This window comes from Rana temporaria, chromosome 3, assembly GCF_905171775.1.
Source record: "Rana temporaria chromosome 3, aRanTem1.1, whole genome shotgun sequence".
Classification (NCBI taxonomy): domain Eukaryota; kingdom Metazoa; phylum Chordata; class Amphibia; order Anura; family Ranidae; genus Rana; species Rana temporaria.
Window position 1 is genome coordinate 471110546 of NC_053491.1, and position 18301 is coordinate 471128846.

Here is an 18301-nt window from a genome sequence, read left to right on the forward strand (position 1 = left end):
TCTGTCTGTCTGTCTGTCTGTCTGTCTGTCTATCTATCTATCTATCTATCTATCTATCTATCTATCTATCTATCTATCTATCTATCTATCTATCTATCTATCTATCTATCTATCTATCTACCTATCTATCTAGCTATCGTTTCAGCCTACTTGATTATTTTTCTTTATCCCACTCTGTATTTTTTTTTGCCTTCCCATAGTAAATGTTATTATACACTTTGTAGATTCCTTTATTGCAGCTTCATTATATGTAACAAGGAAACCTGAAAATATAATATTGGTAAGTTATAAAAAAAATATCCCATGTTATTACATTCAATGTCAAAATGTTAGCATTTTATTTGCCCGTGGTTGGTCATTCAAAGTGAACACAGCTTTATTCTAATTCCCTGAGCTAAGCGAACATTAACCTTTGTAAGTTACCATTCTTTACCCGTTAGTAGGTCAACAATGATTTATTAAGTAGGTCAATAGTTATTTATTATATTCTAAACCTTAGCAAAATTTAATTTAGGGGTCTATCTATGAATGTTTTTACTCAACATTTCACACCTTTCTGGTACAGTATAATCTTATGTGGAAAATGTGTGAATCTTAGATAAAAGTTATGGTAATCCTGAATAAAAATATTCATAGATAATTATCTTTTTTTCCCTAAGACACACATGGGGTTTACTAAAGGCAAATAGACTGTGTACTTTACAAGTTCAGTTGTCCCAGAGCATAACGTGATTGTAAAGTCCCCCCTTTTTTTTTATTAACAAACATGTCATACTTTCTTTCTCTGTGCATTGGATCCTCCTCTTCTCGGGTCCTTCTTTGCTGCTCCTGGCAGCTTGATATGGGGGCACCTACACAGAGCTTCAGCTTTGTGTGTCCATTCTGCCGTGGAACTGCGGTTCGCCCCCCCTTCTGATTGGCTAACTGACTTTGATTGACAGCAGTGGAAGCCAATGGCACCACTGCTGTGTCTCAGCCAATCAGGAGGGAGAGTCCCGGGCGGCCGAGGGACTCATGGACATCTATCGCTAGAGTGGTCACTTGCGCTTTGTGGGGAATATAGACCTCTAGATGGTTTATTCCAAGGTCAACTGTACTTAGGATGATCCTCCATGTATTGGAAGAAAAAATTACAGAAGGAGGGCTCCCATAGTGTAAAACCGTAATTTATTAAAATAATTCAAAGTAAAACATATAAGATGCACTTTTTTGGTGCCTGGCACCCGGTGTGATCAGCACGTGTTTTAATAAAGGGTGATCCAGCCCAGTGTTTCTCAACTCCAGTCCTCAAGGCGCACCAACAGGTCTTGTTTTCAGGCTCTCCATTATTTTGCACAGGTGATTTTATCAGTTTCACTGCCTTAGTAATTACCACAGCAGTTTCATCTGAGGGAAATCCTGAAAACATGACCTGTTGGTGCGCCCTGAGGACTGGAGTTGAGAAACACTGATCCAGCCAGTCTCCATTGGACGCTGCTCAGTTGCGGTAAGGCTCAGTCCCCTGTACTTGTTTTTCGGGCGGATTTGTGTTTCAGCCAATATGAAAGGCCATCATGAGGAAGCTGGAAGCTGAAACACGTTGAGGCTTGATCGCATCATCGCGACACCAGATCCTCCCTAAAAACACGTACAGGGGACCAAGCCTCACCGCAACTGAGTGGCGTCCAAAGAAGACTGGCCGGGTTACCCTTCATTAAAACACATGCTGATCACACCGGGTGCCAGGCACAGGCACCAAATCATGTGAGCGCATCTTATATGTTTTACTTTGAATTATTCTAATAAATTATGGTTTTACACTATGGGAGCCCCTTTCTGTAATTTTTTCTTCCCATCCATTAATGATCATCCTAAGTACAGCTGACCTTGGAATAAACTATCTAGGGGTCTATATTCCCCACAAAGCGCAAGTGACCACTCTAGCGATAAGTGGTCAACGTTTAGGGGTGAGTGTGTCCATGTGGGGCACCTCTGTCTGAACACTGAGGATCGGAGCACCAATTATTTATCTACACACAAGCACTTTATTTCACAAAGTGTGACATTTATAACAATTGTTATGTTTGATTCACCCATTTATGTTTAATATGTTTGAACTTTTTATCAGCTAAGCGCGGTATCACTTCATTTCATAGTCACTCTAGTCAGCTCACATTTACACTGCTTCTGGCAATTGCTAGTTTATTTGATTATTTTTTACTTTGGTGCAATGTTTTTCTTGTTTATATTCATGGACATCGCTGAACGGAGTTGGGGCTTAGGTAAGTATTAGGGGGCTGAGGGGGGTTGCTGTACACAGAATGCATTGAGATATAAAAAAAAAACTACTGACCACTTTAATAAACGAGGTTAAGATTCACTTTGCAAAGAATACCAAATCACATGCAAAAAAAAAGCTTGCACGTGATTGGATGTTGGAAGTCAGCAGAGCTTTTCCTCATTTACTAAGCTCTGGAGAAACTGCAATTCCAAAGTGCGCAATCTATTTGTTTTTAGTAAATCATCCCCACTGTTTGCTTATCCTCTTTTGCATCTTTCAGACTCTTCCTTCCTGCATGAACATGCTCTCTTGCAGTGCTGGCTGCCCATCGCTACCCCAGACTGACTTACTAGACATTGATGGACCGTCCCCTGTGCAATGTGTGTTTTCTCGACCACTTTTAGTCCTAAACATTTGATAGGGTGACAACACAGGAGCACAACTGGAAGACCATTGTCACCCTAAAGCCTCATACACATGACCGGACTTTCATCTGACTTTTCCGTGGATTTTGCTCCGAATGGGCGTTGGCCGTAAACTTGGTATGCATACACACGGCAGGACTTTTTCAGCCAACTTTCACAAACTCACATGGTTTTTCAGCTCTTTACTGCCACCCTGTGGGCAACTTCTGCTATTGTTGCCTAATCTTTAACATTGGTTCTGAGCATGCGTGTTTGTACTTTGGACTTTATTACAATGGACTTGTATACACACGATAGGATTAGCCTCCATCGGACATTTGTTGCCAGAAAGTTTGTTTGCACAGCAAACATTTGTCCGATGAGAAACACAAAAAGTTTGTCGAAACACAGTCAGATTGTCCGATAAAATAGGACCGTCAGACAATTGTTGTCCAAAAGTCCGATCGTGTGTATGGGCCTTATGAAAGAAAGTGCAGTCAGAGGAGGATTACAAGAAAATGTTTTAACCCCCCTGGCGGTATTGCCGAGTCTGGCTCGGGGTAAGATTTCAGTACCAAAAGCGGTAACCCCGAGCCAGACTTGGGATCTCCTCGCAGCATCCACAGGTATGGTTCACTTACCTTGTCCCTGGATCATGCGATGCCTCCCCACTGTGTGAGCGAGTGGCGTCCTCGCTCGATTCACACAGTGCCTGTGTGCCACTGATCTCCATTCCATGAGACGTTACGACGCACGGGGTGGAGAACGGCGCCAAATTCAAAAAAGTAAATAAACACATTACATACAGTATGCTGTATTCTTACAGATTACTGTACTGTATGTAAAAAATACACATCCCATTTGTCCCTAGTGGTCTGCCCAGTGTCCTGTTCTTTCTGCCTGCAAACTGTAGATTGTCCATAGCAACCAAAAGTGTCCCTTTATGTCAAAAGTGGTTTTAGAGCAGCTAGAAAACAGTGATAATAAATTATAATCACTTGCAGAATAGAGCGATAGCGATTTGTGGGAAAATTCGTCATAAAAAAATAAAAGTAATGACAACGACCATTCTGCAACTGAGCAAATTTCAGTGTTTTTGATTTGATTACATTATTGAATAGTTTTTATTATAATTATATTATTATTTGTTATAATTATTTATAGTAATTTATTATATTATAATTTGATTTTGTTTTTCAAACTTTATCATACCCGGGATGTCTACTAGACTCTTGTTCGGACAGATTTAAGTGAGTTATTCCTAAGAATTACAGGCCTACAATATGAAACGCCAAATATCCATGCAAAATAATGGTACCGCTTTCAGCACCTAAAACCAGAAAGAATCATACCGCCAGGGAGGTTAATGAAAGCTGCAGATGTAAAAAATGTAGTTTGTAATAAATAAAATAGTTTGTAAAATAGTTTGTAATAATAAAATTAAGATAAAATTAAGATGTAAAAAACAAGTTGAAATACCATAAACACATTGAAGCTTATCTGATATTTTGATAATAGGGTGTCACTAAACCACACGCTGTTAAGTAAGTGAGTGAGTGAGTGAATAACTTGTATAGCGCTACAAATGCAAACTTAATCGCCTTAAGGTGCTTTTTCCATCCGGTGCTGTCATTATCCTTCAATAGAGGTATGTCTTAAGTTTTTTCCTGAAGGCCCGATGGTTTTCTTCCATGCGAATGTTTGTTGGTAGAGCGATCCATAGCCGTGGTCCTTGGACTGTCTTCAAATTCTGCCATTCTGCCTTCGATTTGGAGTTGGATTTAGGGATGTAGAGGAGGTTTTGGTTAGACGATCGGAGAGTGCGATTGGGGGTGTAGTGTTTTATTTTCTCGCATAAGTATTGAGCAGCCTTTCCTTGTCTGCATTTATGGGTGAGGCAGAGGGTCTTGAATGTGACCTGATCCTTTACTGTTAATCAATGAAGGGTCCTCAGGGATGGGGTGATGGATTCCCAGGTTTTTTTTCCCCATTACCAGCCTGGCTGCCATGTTCTGGACGACTTGTAGGCGCAAAATCTGGTATTTTGGTAGTCCTAAGTAGAGGGAGTTTGCGTAGTCGAGTCGAGAATTGATGATTGTTCCGACTACTACCACTGTATCCTCTTCTGGGATGAAGGGGATGAGTCTACGCAGTAGGCTGAGAAGGTAATGGGATCCGCTGACTACTGATCCTATTTGCGCATCCATCGACATCTCTGAGTCAAAGGTTACTACTCCGAGGCTTCTGACCTTGGTACTTGGGGTGATGATCTGTCCAAGAATGGTGGGTGGTGTCCATGAGTTTAGTCTTTCGGTTTGCGTGGAGGAGAAGAAGTTCTGTTTTGGATCTGTTGAGTTTGAGAGAGCTCTCAGTCATTCACTCATCGATCAATGCCAGGCATTTTTCTAATCTGTGATATCGGACGTTTTTTCCAGTGATCCGAAAGTTAAGTTGATTGTCATCCGCATAGGAGTGGTAGCACAAATCCTGTTCGCTGATGATTTTGAGGAGAGGACGGAGGTAGATTTTGAAAAGCATGGGTGACAGGGGTGATCCTTGAGGGACTCCGCAAGAAATGGTGCGCGTTTCCGAGGTGAAAACTCCTAGTTTCACTGTTTGAGAAAGATTTCCTAGGAAGGATGCAAACCAGGGTAGGTCTGAGGCCTCGTACACACGTCCGAGAAACTCAACAGAATCCATCAAGAAACTTGGTGGGAGAGCTTTTTTGCAGAGGAAACCGGTAGTGTGTACGTTTTTCATCGAGGAAACCGTTGAGGAACTCAACGAGGAAAAAAGAGAACAAGTTCTCTTTTTCGTCCACGGGAGTCTCAATTTCCTTGCCGTGTTCCTTGTCGTGCTGGTTTTCAACGAGAAACACGATGGTGTGTATGCTTAGAAACCCTTGCATGCTCAGAATAAAGTATGAGACGGGAGTAAAAGTAGCATTTGTAATGGAGATAACACATTTTTTCACACTGTAACAGACTGAAAAGTGCAAATCATCTCCAACCAAACTTTTACTTAACACGCAGTAACATGAGATTAGCAAAAGCAGCCCCAAGGGTTGTGCCAGTGGAATCGAACTTCCCCTGCCATTGTATGTGTTGTACGTCACCGTGTTTGAGAACGAGGAGATTTTGTCTTGACAGTGTGTACGCAAAGCAAGCTTGTCAAGTTCCTCGACAAGCCTAACAAGGAACTCGTTGAGGAAAACGATGTGTCTTTTCCGACGAGTTCCTCGGTTGGGTGTACGAGACCTTAGTCTGTAACTCAGAGTGACATACTTCTTCCTAAAATTAAGTGTGTTCCTAAAGTAAAACTGAATTAGTTCCGAAAGATTACACATATGTAGTGAGTTTTAGAAATAATGCAATTCTGTTATATATTTTTTTTGTAGTGTAAACAATGAACGGGACACACATAAATGAAATATTGCTCCTTGGCTTTGAAAACATTCATAGTTTCAAGCATTTCATTTTCTTTTGGCTCCTCCTAATTTACATAGTGACTATAACTGGAAATGTGGTCATTATTCTATTGGTGTTGACCAGTAATCATCTTCGATCTCCTATGTTCTTCTTTCTTGGTCACTTGTCCTTTTCAGATGTTTTGCTGACTTCAAACATTGTTCCAAACATGCTCCATATAATATTATCAGAGGGCGGTATTGTACGTCTTGGAAGCTGTATTGCTCAGTTTTTCTTGTATGGTTCTGTGATCATCACGGAGTGTCTTCTCCTCTCAGCCATGTCCTATGACCGCTACCTTGCCATATGTAAGCCATTGCATTACACAATGATTATGGATCTTAATCTCTGTTTTTACTTGGTTGTAGCTTGCTGGTCACTAGGATTTGTTATAACACTCGTCACAGTTTTCCTATTGCAAACATTGAGGTTTTGTGGCCCCAATGTAATCGATCACTTTTTCTGTGACCTTGGCCCCCTACTTGAATTATCTTGTTCAGACGTTTCCATAATTACATTTGATGTGTTCTTCTTTTCTATTCTTTTGACATTCATACCATTTGTGTTCATCACTGTTACCTATGTGTATATTTTTCTAACCATCTTAAAGATAACCTCAGCCGCCGGGAGGCAGAAGACCTTCTCCACATGTAGCTCTCATCTGGCCGTTGTATGTACCTACTTTGGGGCACTGTTTGTCATGTATGTGGTTCCCTCAAGAGGACATTCTTTGAACATGAACAAGGTGGTATCTCTGATGTACACTGTGGTCACCCCATTGTTGAACCCCATTATATACAGCTTGAGGAACCAAGTAATTAAATCAGTCATAAGGAAATACATATCTGTGTGCAAGAAAAGCTGTACATACTGACATTGTGAAAATTATTTTCTCCTTTTGAAAGAATGCAAGCTGATTTATTGTTGCCCCAGTGGCGTATCTAGGGTATAGCAGCCATGGCAAGTGCCATGGGCATCATATGAAGGGGGTGCTGTTGAGTGGCTGGGCAGCAAGGCACTTACCAGGGTCTGAGGGTCTCTTCTTCCCTCCTCCCAAGCATAGGCAGGATCTGCCTTTCAGCAGCTTTGCTAATGGACAATGGCAGCACTATCCCTGCTGCGTTCAGCCACTGCCCTCCCCTGTTCTTCAAGGCTCTCCCATTCCATCTGGTCGGATTGGCAGCACACAAAGAAGAAGGGGGAACAAACTGAGGCCTTAAGTGATGAAGATTTCATCACTTCCAGTATTGGTTCTGCATTTACCTGGCCTTGGAGGGCAGAGGAGGGATCAGGGGTCTAATAAACCCCAGATTTCTCCATAAAGAGGATATGTCACTACCCAAGGCATCACAAGGGATGATAAATATCACAAATTTTGTTAGCTGTTTTTTTTGTTAAGGTTATCTGAAAGATGGGCTTCAAATTTTTCGACAGGGCCATAGTTTTAGTGCTATTTTCACTAGATACTCCTCTGTGTTGCCCGCATATGTTAGATCAATGTTGGTCATCCTGGCAAATGTAGCCATACTAGATGTAGCATCTAGACCTTAGATGCTGTATGGTGATTGTCGTTTAAACATTTTACTTAGACATTTAGCGCTACACTTTTTATATGTACAATTTTTCTGCTCATAGTTATCATCTGTTTGCTGTGTTAGCTGCCAGTTGCATATAGGCAGCGCGGGGTTACTTTTTACACTATTTAGACCTTAGATGCTGTATGGTGTATGCCCTAAAGTATCCTGATTGAAATACTTAAGGTATACTCTATATTTGGGTCCTTCTACACCCCTGTTGTTAATCACCGCACTGCTTTATATGTTAGGAACAGCTACAACCACATATGCATTGGATCGGATGAGCAGCTGCTGAAAATACAGATTTTGTAGCAATCTCTAAATACTGTAAATGTCGAATGCCCAGTTACTCTTGTACAAGCTATTGGAATCTTATAACACAGGCCTTTTATTGATTGCAATTATTAATTTCTTACAGCACAAATGTTAACAAGTCATTGGTATGTCCACACGCTAGACTTCTTTTTCTAAGATTTATTTGCAGAACTTGGTAAGAAAAGAAGAAGTGGTTGAAGGAGGTGGAAGGGTAATAGGTAGATAGGTTCAGGTGCATGATCTCAATTAGGAAACACTCCTGCTTCCAGCAAACAGTTCTCATCGCCACTCTAGCCAGAGTTGGCATTGCTCACCAGGATAGGTCCCTCTCACTGTCCTAGCAGCCGGAATGGCGCACGGAATAAAGTACAGTCTCTGCCACAGACCTTCATTTATGAGGAGACCCTTTCGGTCCAGAATCCCCTAACACAGGATTCAGCACCCAGATCTCTCCAGATTAACTTCTGTAGAACTCAGATCTGACAGGCGATCACCATCAAGTCTCTCAGTGTATATGCATCCTTCAATGACGTTTCCAGGCCTTCTCCCAAGATACCAGCCTCTTGCCTGGTCCTCTCCAGGATAGGTCCTCCCCTGGTTTCCTTCATCAAGCGGCTTCTTCCCTCCAGGACAGACAGCACAGGATGAAAATACAGGCCCCAGTCTGACTACTGGGCCTACTTAAATAAACCACAACCCCGGACCAATGTGGTCCCGGAGCCAGGATTCAGGAGTACGCACCCCCTGCCAGGTGGGCCACAAGGTGGTGGGATGACAGACCGACGACCCCGGTTCAATGGCGTCTGTTCCTTAAGTACCCCTCCCCAGCATGCACAGCGGGACGACCACTCCCCTGATTCGCTGCTGAGGGGGACACCCAATACACCCTGACTCTGCTGCTGCCACCCTTGACCTGGGATGGTAATGACACCCCCAGGCGAACAACAGTGGTTACTCCCAGCACAGCCATGGCTGGAACAGAGGCTACATTTCCCACAATCATATTCGAGTCAATTAACAACTCAGACCCCCTCTTAATTTAAAGCAGCACCAACCCAACAGAAGCAGGCCACTACACCTATAACACAAGCCTTTCATTGACTCTAACTATTAATTCCTTACAGCACAAATGCTAGGGGGGGGGGGGGTGATTGTATAGTTTCTACAAATCACTGCATCATATCTATGGGGATTTTTTGTTTTGGGATTTCAAAAACTCTGTAGCTTCAGGATTACCCCTCTGATACAATGGAATTGATTACTAGACATGTGCAATTAATTTTGTTCCAAATTATTTTTTTAACTAATCTCGACAAATTTGTTTATTCAGAAATATAAGAATTAAAGAAAACCTGTTTAACAAATTTTTCCGAATATTCGTAAATTTGAACATTCGAATATTCAAAAATTCGTAAAATTGAAAATTCGGAAATTCAAAAATCCGAAATCCGGAAAGCCCGAAAATTCAAAAATCAGAAAATATAACTAACTAATAATAACTTAACTATTACTAACTATTAAATTATAGGTATTGGAATTTCCTTTCAAATTTGGCTGTTCTGAAAAGCAAAGAGTCCTACGATAGAAGAAAGGGTATGTGAAGCCTCGTACACATGACCGAGGAACTCGACGGGCGAAACACAACGTTTTCCTCGTCAAGTTCCTTGTTAGGCTGTCGAGGAACTCGACAAGGCAAGTTTCTCCATTCCCATCGAGGAAAAAGTGAACATGCTCTCTTTTTGGCTCGTCGAGTTCCTCGACAGTTTCCTCGTCGAAAAATGTACACACGACCGGTTTCCTCTGCAAAAAAAAAAAAACAGCAAGTTTCTTGCTGGTTTTTGGCGAGAAACTCGGTCGTGTGTACGAGGCCTGAGATGAATGAGCTGCAATCCATGGAGGAAATAATTATGTTCGAGGAGAATTTAAATAAACAAACTAAAAAAATATAGCAACAAAGGGAAGAGTCCTGGATCTCAGCAACTTTTAACCACTGAACCCCCCGGACCATATTGCTGGTCAAAGACAAGAGCACTTTTTGCGATTCGGCACTGGGTCGCTTTAACTGACAATTGTGCGGTCGTGTGACGTGGCTTCCAAACAAAATTGGCGTCATTTTTTCCCCACAAATAGAGCTTTATTTTGGTGGTATTTGATCACCTCTGTGGTTTTTAGTTTTTGCGCTATAAACAAAAATAGAGCGACAATTTTGAAAAAAAATGAATATTTTTTACTTTTTACCATTATAAATATCCCCCAAAAATATATAAAAAAAACTATTTTTTTCTTCAGTTTAGGCCGATACATATTCTTCTACATATTTTTCGTAATAAAAAATCGCAATAAACGTTTATTAATTGTTTTTTGCAAAAGTTATAGCGTTTACAAAATAGGGGGTAGTTTTATGGCATTTTTATTCATATTTGTTTTTATAGTAATGGCGGCGATCAGCATTTTTTTCCGGTACTTCGACATTATGGCGGACACTTCGGACACTTTTGACACATTTTTGGGACCATTGGCACTTTTATAGCGATCAGTGCTATAAAAATGCATTGGATTACTATAAAAATGCCACTGGCAGGGAAGGGGTTAACACTAGGGGGCGGGGAAGGGGATAAATATGTTCCCTGGGTGTGTTCTAACTGTAGGGGAGTGGCCTCACTAGGGGAAATGACTGATCGCTGTTCATACATTGTATGAACAGACGGTCAGGCATTTCTCCCCTGACAGGACCGGGAGCTGTGTGTTAACACCTGGCTACCTCTGGGTCCGTTCCAATCTGTAAAAAAAAAAAAAACGGAAGGGGGTCTGTTCCCCTCTGGCTGGCTGGATCGGATTGGAATGCAGCTGGGTGTAAATGTACCTCTGGTCCATTTACATCCGGCTGCCCATAGAGCAGAACAGGCTGTATCTGTGTCTGTTCTGCATAAGTGGAGCGGGCACAGACCTGTCATCCACCCACTCGGCTCGACAGGGGATCAGCAGACAGATCCCCTGCTGAGCACAAATGTATCCTCCCCGTGTGAAAGGGACCTTAGAGACTGGACCAGGTAGAACCAGTAATGGATCTGATGGGGTAAAGGTGGGTGATTACCATGAAGGAGAGAGACATTAGTTAGGCAGTGTACCTGGGTAAGCCATTGCTGCTGGAGCAGCTGATAGTGAAGACCCTCTAATACAGTGATGGCGAACCTTGGCACCCCAAATGTTTTGGAACTACATTTCCCATGATGCTCATGCACTCTGCAGTGTAGTGTAGCATCATGGGAAATGCAGTTCCAAAACATCTGGAGTGCCAAGGTTTGCCATCACTGCGCTAAGATAACAATCAGGTAGATTCTTACTAGCATTCCTATCATTATTATGTGCACACTGAAATATTTTGTTTTGGAATTTTGTTTTCATCCGAAAAATAAATTTATTTAGTTACTCCCGAAATTCATTTTTATTTATTTATTTTTTAGTTGGAAATTGCATTTGTCCGAAAATCGGAATTAATTAAGGTTGAATCTGTTAATTGAAGGCTTATGGTGTCTGTTGAATGTTCAAAGAAGATTCGACGGAGCAGCAAAACTGTACGACGCTGCAATCATACTTTTCCGGTCGAATGTTCCCGCCTACAAGCTATAGTAGAATTCTAATGTTGTATGACTTTTATAATTATATTTATAAATTAATATTACTAGTCAACCAACATTAGAATTTTTCTATAGCCTATGGGCGGAGCATTTGACCGGAAATGTACGATTGCGGCTTTGTACAGTTTAGCTGTGAAAATGTGGAACAGACTCCCTCCAGAGGTGGTTCTGGCCAGCTCAGTAGATTGCTTTAAGAAGGGCCTGGATTCTTTCCTAAATGTACATAAAATAACTGAGTACTAAGATTTGTAGGTAAAGTTGATCCAGGGTAAATCCGATTGCCTCTCGGGGGATCAGGAGGGAATTTTTTCCCCTGCTGGAGCAAATTGGATCATGCTCTGCTGGGGTTTTTTGCCTTCCTCTGGATCAACTGTGGGTATGGAGTTGGGTGTATGGGATTGTATTGTGTTTTTTATTTTGTTTGTTTATTTTTTTGTGGTTGAACTGGATGGACTTGTGTCTTTTTTCAACCTGACTAACTATGTAACTATGTAGCTGCTCCATCAAATCTTCTTAGAATTATCAACAAACACCATAAGCCTTCAATGACAGATTTGACGTTTGTATGTTTTTCGATGCTTTGTCGAATCCTCATCGTTCATGTTGTATTGTCAAGTTAGTTCTAGCTATGTTACTACTCCTCCTCTTTGGTTACAATCAGCCAATAACATTCATCATCATCCTTATTTTTACTTTACTTCCCCCACCCAATTCCAGCAGCGATCTTTTCTCTCTATAATGTCGAATCTTTTCTCTCTATAATGTCGAATATTTTCTCTCTATGTAGAATATACTTGGACTAATAGTTAAGCTAGAGTTAAGGTTAGGCACATTCGACCAACGAAAACGAAAATAAAGCATTTGTTTATGTCGGATCTTTCGGTTTTCGTATTCTGTGTGTTCGTTTTGGTTTGTTAAACGAAAATACCTGAAATTCGGACGAAAATGCATTCGGACGAAAACAAATGCACATGTCTAATCATTATTATGATTATTATTATTATACAGGATTTATATAGCCTCAACAGTTTGCGCAGGGCTTTACAACATGAGGGCAGACAGTACAGTTACAATACAATTCAATACAGGAGGAATCAGAGGGCACTGCTCGTTAGAGTTTACAGTCTAGGAGAGAGTGTCAAGGGTTACAAAAGGTAATAACTGTGGGGAATGAGTTGATGGAGAAAACAAAAGTCCAGTTGTTAGGTGGAGCCAAGATAGGCTTCTCTAAAGATAAGGGTTTTCAGGGATCATCTAAAAGCATATAAAACAAAAGTGCATTCAGCGCAAATATATAGATCAAAAAATTAAATAATAAATTAAGTGACAGACCCACTGGGTTCGGATCACCAGCAATGCCAGCTGAACACTACGGAATAATCGCAAAAATCCAGGGAGATACAATAATAAGTGAAATTAGTGCAGCGCAAAACTTGAAAAAACATATATATATGTGATGCTGGTATATAACCAGCAAATTTAACAGTCCAAATATGTAAACTCAGAATGATGGTCCAAAGTCCATAATGTCAAATAAATAGAATAAATAGATGAAGTAGATATCCACCACGTGATAAACCATCGCACTTAACGTGATCCCTCCACCGTTAGGAATGGCTACTCTCACCTTCATGCGTGGACCACTGAATTAACAAATGGTCAATTAGGCAGGTCTCACAGTAAACAGGAACCAGGCTGATGTATTAGATCCTCATTTAGGCAACCATACCGCATGGGACAGGTACATAGAAAAAGATATCACAGACTAAGTGCTCTCTGTTGCAATAGGTAAAATGTATTCACACAAGAATATAGAGGTCAGGCTACTCACATTTGGCCAGACTCAAAACGGCATGTAGTACAATCATAGACAGATGTAAACGGCTGAAGAGCGACGTGATGTACAGGCTCCTAAACCCCCGGATGCGTTGCGTTATATTAACTTCCTCAGCGGGGCGGGGCCTGTTACGTCGCCTTGCTGCCCTTAAATAGAAGATCGTTGTCATAGGGACAAATACTAAACATGGCGTACGGGGCCGACGTCGAATCCTGAACAGCTGATTGCTCAGGAAATGATGCAAACAACGTCGGAGCGTCCGACGTGATATTCAGGCGTGTATAACTTTATTGTTCACACACGCCAGATAGATAACACGACTATCGCCATCTTGTGGAAAAAATACAGAATGTCCCGCTGAGGAAGTTAATATAACGCAACGCGTCCGGGGGTTTAGGAGCCTGTACATCACGTCGCTCTTCAGCCGTTTACATCTGTCTATGATTGTACTACATGCCGTTTTGAGTCTGGCCAAATGTGAGTAGCCTGACCTCTATATTCTTGTGTGAATAAATTTTACCTATTGCAACAGAGAGCACTTAGTCTGTGATATCTTTTTCTATGTACCTGTCCCATGCGGTATGGTTGCCTAAATGAGGATCTAATACATCAGCCTGGTTCCTGTTTACTGTGAGACCTGCCTAATTGACCATTTGTTAATTCAGTGGTCCACGCATGAAGGTGAGAGTAGCCATTCCTAACGGTGTAGGGATCACGTTAAGTGCGGTGGTTTATCACGTGGTGGATATCTACTTCATCTATTTATTCTATTTATTTGACATTATGGACTTTGGACCATCATTCTGAGTTTACATATTTGGACTGTTAAATTTGCTGGTTATATACCAGCATCACATATATATATATATTTTTTCAAGATTTGCGCTGCACTAATTTCACTTATTATTGTATCTCCCTGGATTTTTGCGATTATTCCGTAGTGTTCAGCTGGCATTGCTGGTGATCCGAACCCAGTGGGTCTGTCACTTAATTTATTATTTAATTTTTTGATCTATATATTTGCGCTGAATGCACTTTTGTTTTATATATTTTGCACCTTTTCGCTTTCGCTTTTAGCAGCATTTATGGAGGTTTTTCAATTTTTGGAAACCAGAGAGATCAAACTCAGTGAGGTTTTTTCCAACTCTGCACCCGCCGTAGGCCCGGATGACATATCCTCCCTTTTTAAAAAATTGGGTTTTCTGTTTGAGAAAAAGATCAAGGCCTGGTGGGATATTACCTCTTTTGAACAATACATTCGGGATGGCCTCACCCCCAGACGTTTGAGATGGGATGTCCCACCCAGTGATGGTCTGGGTGATGAGGAATCCCTGCAAGAGTGGTATGACTTCTTTAATAAAAGAGGTCAAGAATTAATGGAATTTCTCCTGAGAAGAAAGCAGAGAAAGATGAAACTTTTGGAACATCAGATTTCTGATATCAAAACCAAAATGGAATCTTTTAAAAACCATTCCGATTTACCAAAGTTGTCAGGGGAATTAAAAAATAAACTTACCAAATGGGATATCGATACCCAGAACAAAAAGAAAGGTAAATTTATCAGGGACTCGGGGGATTTTGCACGAAAAGAAGTTTTCAAATGGCAAGGTAATGTCGGATCCTCCGACCAGACTATCAAGCCTAATGCAAAAATTCCGGATATTCCCAATACCCCTACCAATACCCCCAGACCATTCGCTCCACAGCAGGATCATCAGTCCAATCGTGCTCCCTATCCCCAAAGAGGACGGGGGGGCAATGGTCGAGGAGGAAGAGGTAGAGGTAACTACCAATACCCTATGACTCCATATGGGGGCCCTCCGTATGGCAACCCTCAACATAACAACTATAGGGGCAAACCTAATTATCCATCAACATCAAGAGGAGGATACTCTCATGATGGTGGATGGGGGGAAGATCATCATTATTATGATAACCCCATACCTGTTAACAATCGTTTTGCCCCATTGTCCAATAGGGAAGAAACGGAGGGGTTTTTTTTAGGGAACCCGCCCCAGTGGTGGGGCCCCTCATCAACTACTCCAACTGGAACCAGGGGGGGAAAAAGAAGGGAAAGAGAGGGAAACGGGCAGGAAGGAGAACGATCAAAAAAACAAAAGTCCCACTAGGTACTGGTATATTCAATATTAGTGGGACTTCTTTGACAGATGAAGAATTACAGGTCCTAGATAAAGGCCTGAAATTCGCCCCAGTCAGGAATTTTAACAAATTTCAGACGTACGTAAATGTATCTAAATTTGTGAGAACTTTAAATATTAAGAAGTATTTTCTATCCAAACCGGTAGAAAGATCTTCTTTGATTCCAATAAGCACCTATTCTACTTTGAGGAATAAAAGTGTCTTTAACCCTTCTAATCATGACTCTAAACATATTGACGTGTTCAAAAATATGGTTCTAAGCGATTTGGACCAAATGAAGGTAAGAAAAGATCCTTCCTTCATTAAAAAGGGTATAGCGTCGTTAGAGTCTAACAAAGAAGTCGTTATCCGTCCATCGGATAAGGGAGGAGGTTTGGTTATAATGTCTAAGCAATTCTATAAAGACGAGATGCAACGTCTATTAGGAGATGCTGACATCTACAAACTTCTTAAAAGTGATCCAATTTTTCAGTACAAACAGGATCTTACCCTTTTAGTTAAAGCGGGGGTTCACCCTATCGACAGGAAAAAAAATTTTTTTTTTTCTTTTACCTTTAAATCAGGCACTGTAGCGCGAGCTACAGTATGCCTGTCCCGAATTTTTTCCCCCCATACTCACCTTGTAGTCGTCCATCGAAGATACCGGGGAATGGGCGTGCCTCTGGAGACGGAGGATGATTGACGGCCGGCTCTGGCGCGTCACGCTTCTCCGGAAATAGCCGAAATAGGCTTGGTCTTCACGACGCGTGCGCATAGCCTGTGCGCACGCGCCGTGAAGAGCCGAGACCTACTCCGGCTGTCTTCGGGGAGAGTGACGTGCCAGGGCCGGCCGTCAATCATCCTCCCTCTCCATAGGCACGCCCATTCCCCGCGGGAGCCGAAATCTACGATGGACGACTACGAGGTGAGTACGGGGTTAAAAAAATCGGGACAGGCATACTGTAGCTCGCGCTACAATGCCTGTCTCGATGGTAACATCATGTGGGTCAGGGTGAACTACCACTTTAAAAAGGGAATAAAAAGAAAAGTCCTTTCTAAGAAAGAGGCCGAATACCTCGACCCCAGTGCCTGTCGTACACCTATTATTTATTTTTTACCTAAGGTGCACAAAAATGCTACACAGCCGCCAGGGCGACCGATAGTCAATGGTATTGACTCTGTCTCTTCTAGACTGGGCCAATATATTGACTATTTTTTGAAACCTGTTGTTTCTGAAACAAAGTCTTTCCTTAGGGACACCAAACAATGTATCCAAATTTTGGAAAAAATAATATGTACCTCTGAAAGTCTGCTTATTACAGCGGACGTAAGTTCTTTGTACACCATTATTGACCATGCTGATGCTGTCTCAGCAGTGAAGTGGGGCTTAGCACAGTCTGATCTGTCCTCTAAGCACAGAAAGTTCCTCCTCCAGTGCCTTGAATTTTGTTTAACAAAGAATTATTTTTGGTACGACAGAAATTTTTATTTACAAGCAAGGGGCGTCGCTATGGGTGCCAAGTTCGCCCCTAGCGTCGCCAATTTGTTCATGGCACTGTGGGAGGAAGAAATTATCTTTAAAGACCCCCCCATACAGCTTAAATGCTATAAACGCTATATCGATGATCTTGTCATGATATGGGAGGGAGATCTACCTAGTTTGGAGGCATTTATGTCCAAGTTAAATTATAACACTCAAAATATCTCCCTTACTTGGAACATAAGTAGTGAGAAGATTGTGTTCCTCGATCTAGAGATTTTCAAGGGAGAAGGTTTTTTTAATACTCGTAACCATTTTAAACCGTCTGACAGAAATGGGTATATCCCTTTAGACAGCTGTGACCACAAAAATTGGCTGTGCAATATTCCCAGAGGTCAGTTCATGCGCCTCAGACGGAACTGTACCTCTGACACTGATTTCTTTACACAATCCAATGTCCTGGTTGATAGGTTTCAACAAAAAGGCTACAATAAAGATGTTATTAAAAATGAACTATCCCGAGTGGGTTCTCTCAACAGGGCTGAACTAGTACAGGATTCCAACAAACAGGGGAACAAAGAGGGAAATTTCCAATTTAAAATTGTCCTAGATTACAACGTCCAATATCGGCAATTCGAAAAGATTGTAAATAAACATTGGGACGTTCTAAAAAAGGACAAGGTTTTGGGGTCTGTTCTACCGCCCCACCCGCGTTTTATTTATCGGAAAGCCCCCTCCCTAAGAGATGTTGTTGCCCCGGGGGTTATTGACCCACCTCTTTTCAGGGAAAATAGGATTTTTAATTTTTTATCTGGATTTTATGCCTGCGGAAGATGCCAACCCTGCAAACAATGCAAATTCAACATAAAAAAACGCAAAGAATTCACCTCTTTTTCTACAAAAAAATCTTACCCTATAAAAAATTTGATTACGTGCAACACTGAGGGTGTCGTTTATATGTTAGAATGCGATTGCGGCCTGCAGTATATAGGCCGCACCTCGAGATCATTGGCAGTCAGGGTTGGTGAACATGTGAATAACATTAAAAAAGGGTTCCGTTTTCATAGTGTCTCTAGACATTTTAAACAGTACCATAATAAAAATCCCAAATGTTTAAAATTTTGGGGTTTGGAAAAGGTTAACAGACACTGGAGGGGAGGCAATTACACACGCCACATCAGCCA

At 41.5% G+C, this 18301-nt stretch overlaps 1 protein-coding gene across 1 annotated transcript; it reads left to right on the forward strand.

The window, feature by feature from the left end:
- Positions 1-6066: 6066 nt before the first annotated feature.
- Positions 6067-7005, forward strand: LOC120930646 (olfactory receptor 11L1-like). The gene has a single exon (XM_040341823.1). It carries the CDS (start codon positions 6070-6072, stop codon positions 7003-7005), a length of 936 nt encoding a protein of 311 aa, XP_040197757.1. The 5' UTR covers positions 6067-6069.
- Positions 7006-18301: the final 11296 nt, after the last annotated feature.

Excerpts from the sequence above, each read along its gene's own strand:
- LOC120930646 (XM_040341823.1), top strand. The coding sequence starts at position 6,070 with ATGAACGGGACACACATAAATGAAATATTGCTCCTTGGCTTTGAAAAC.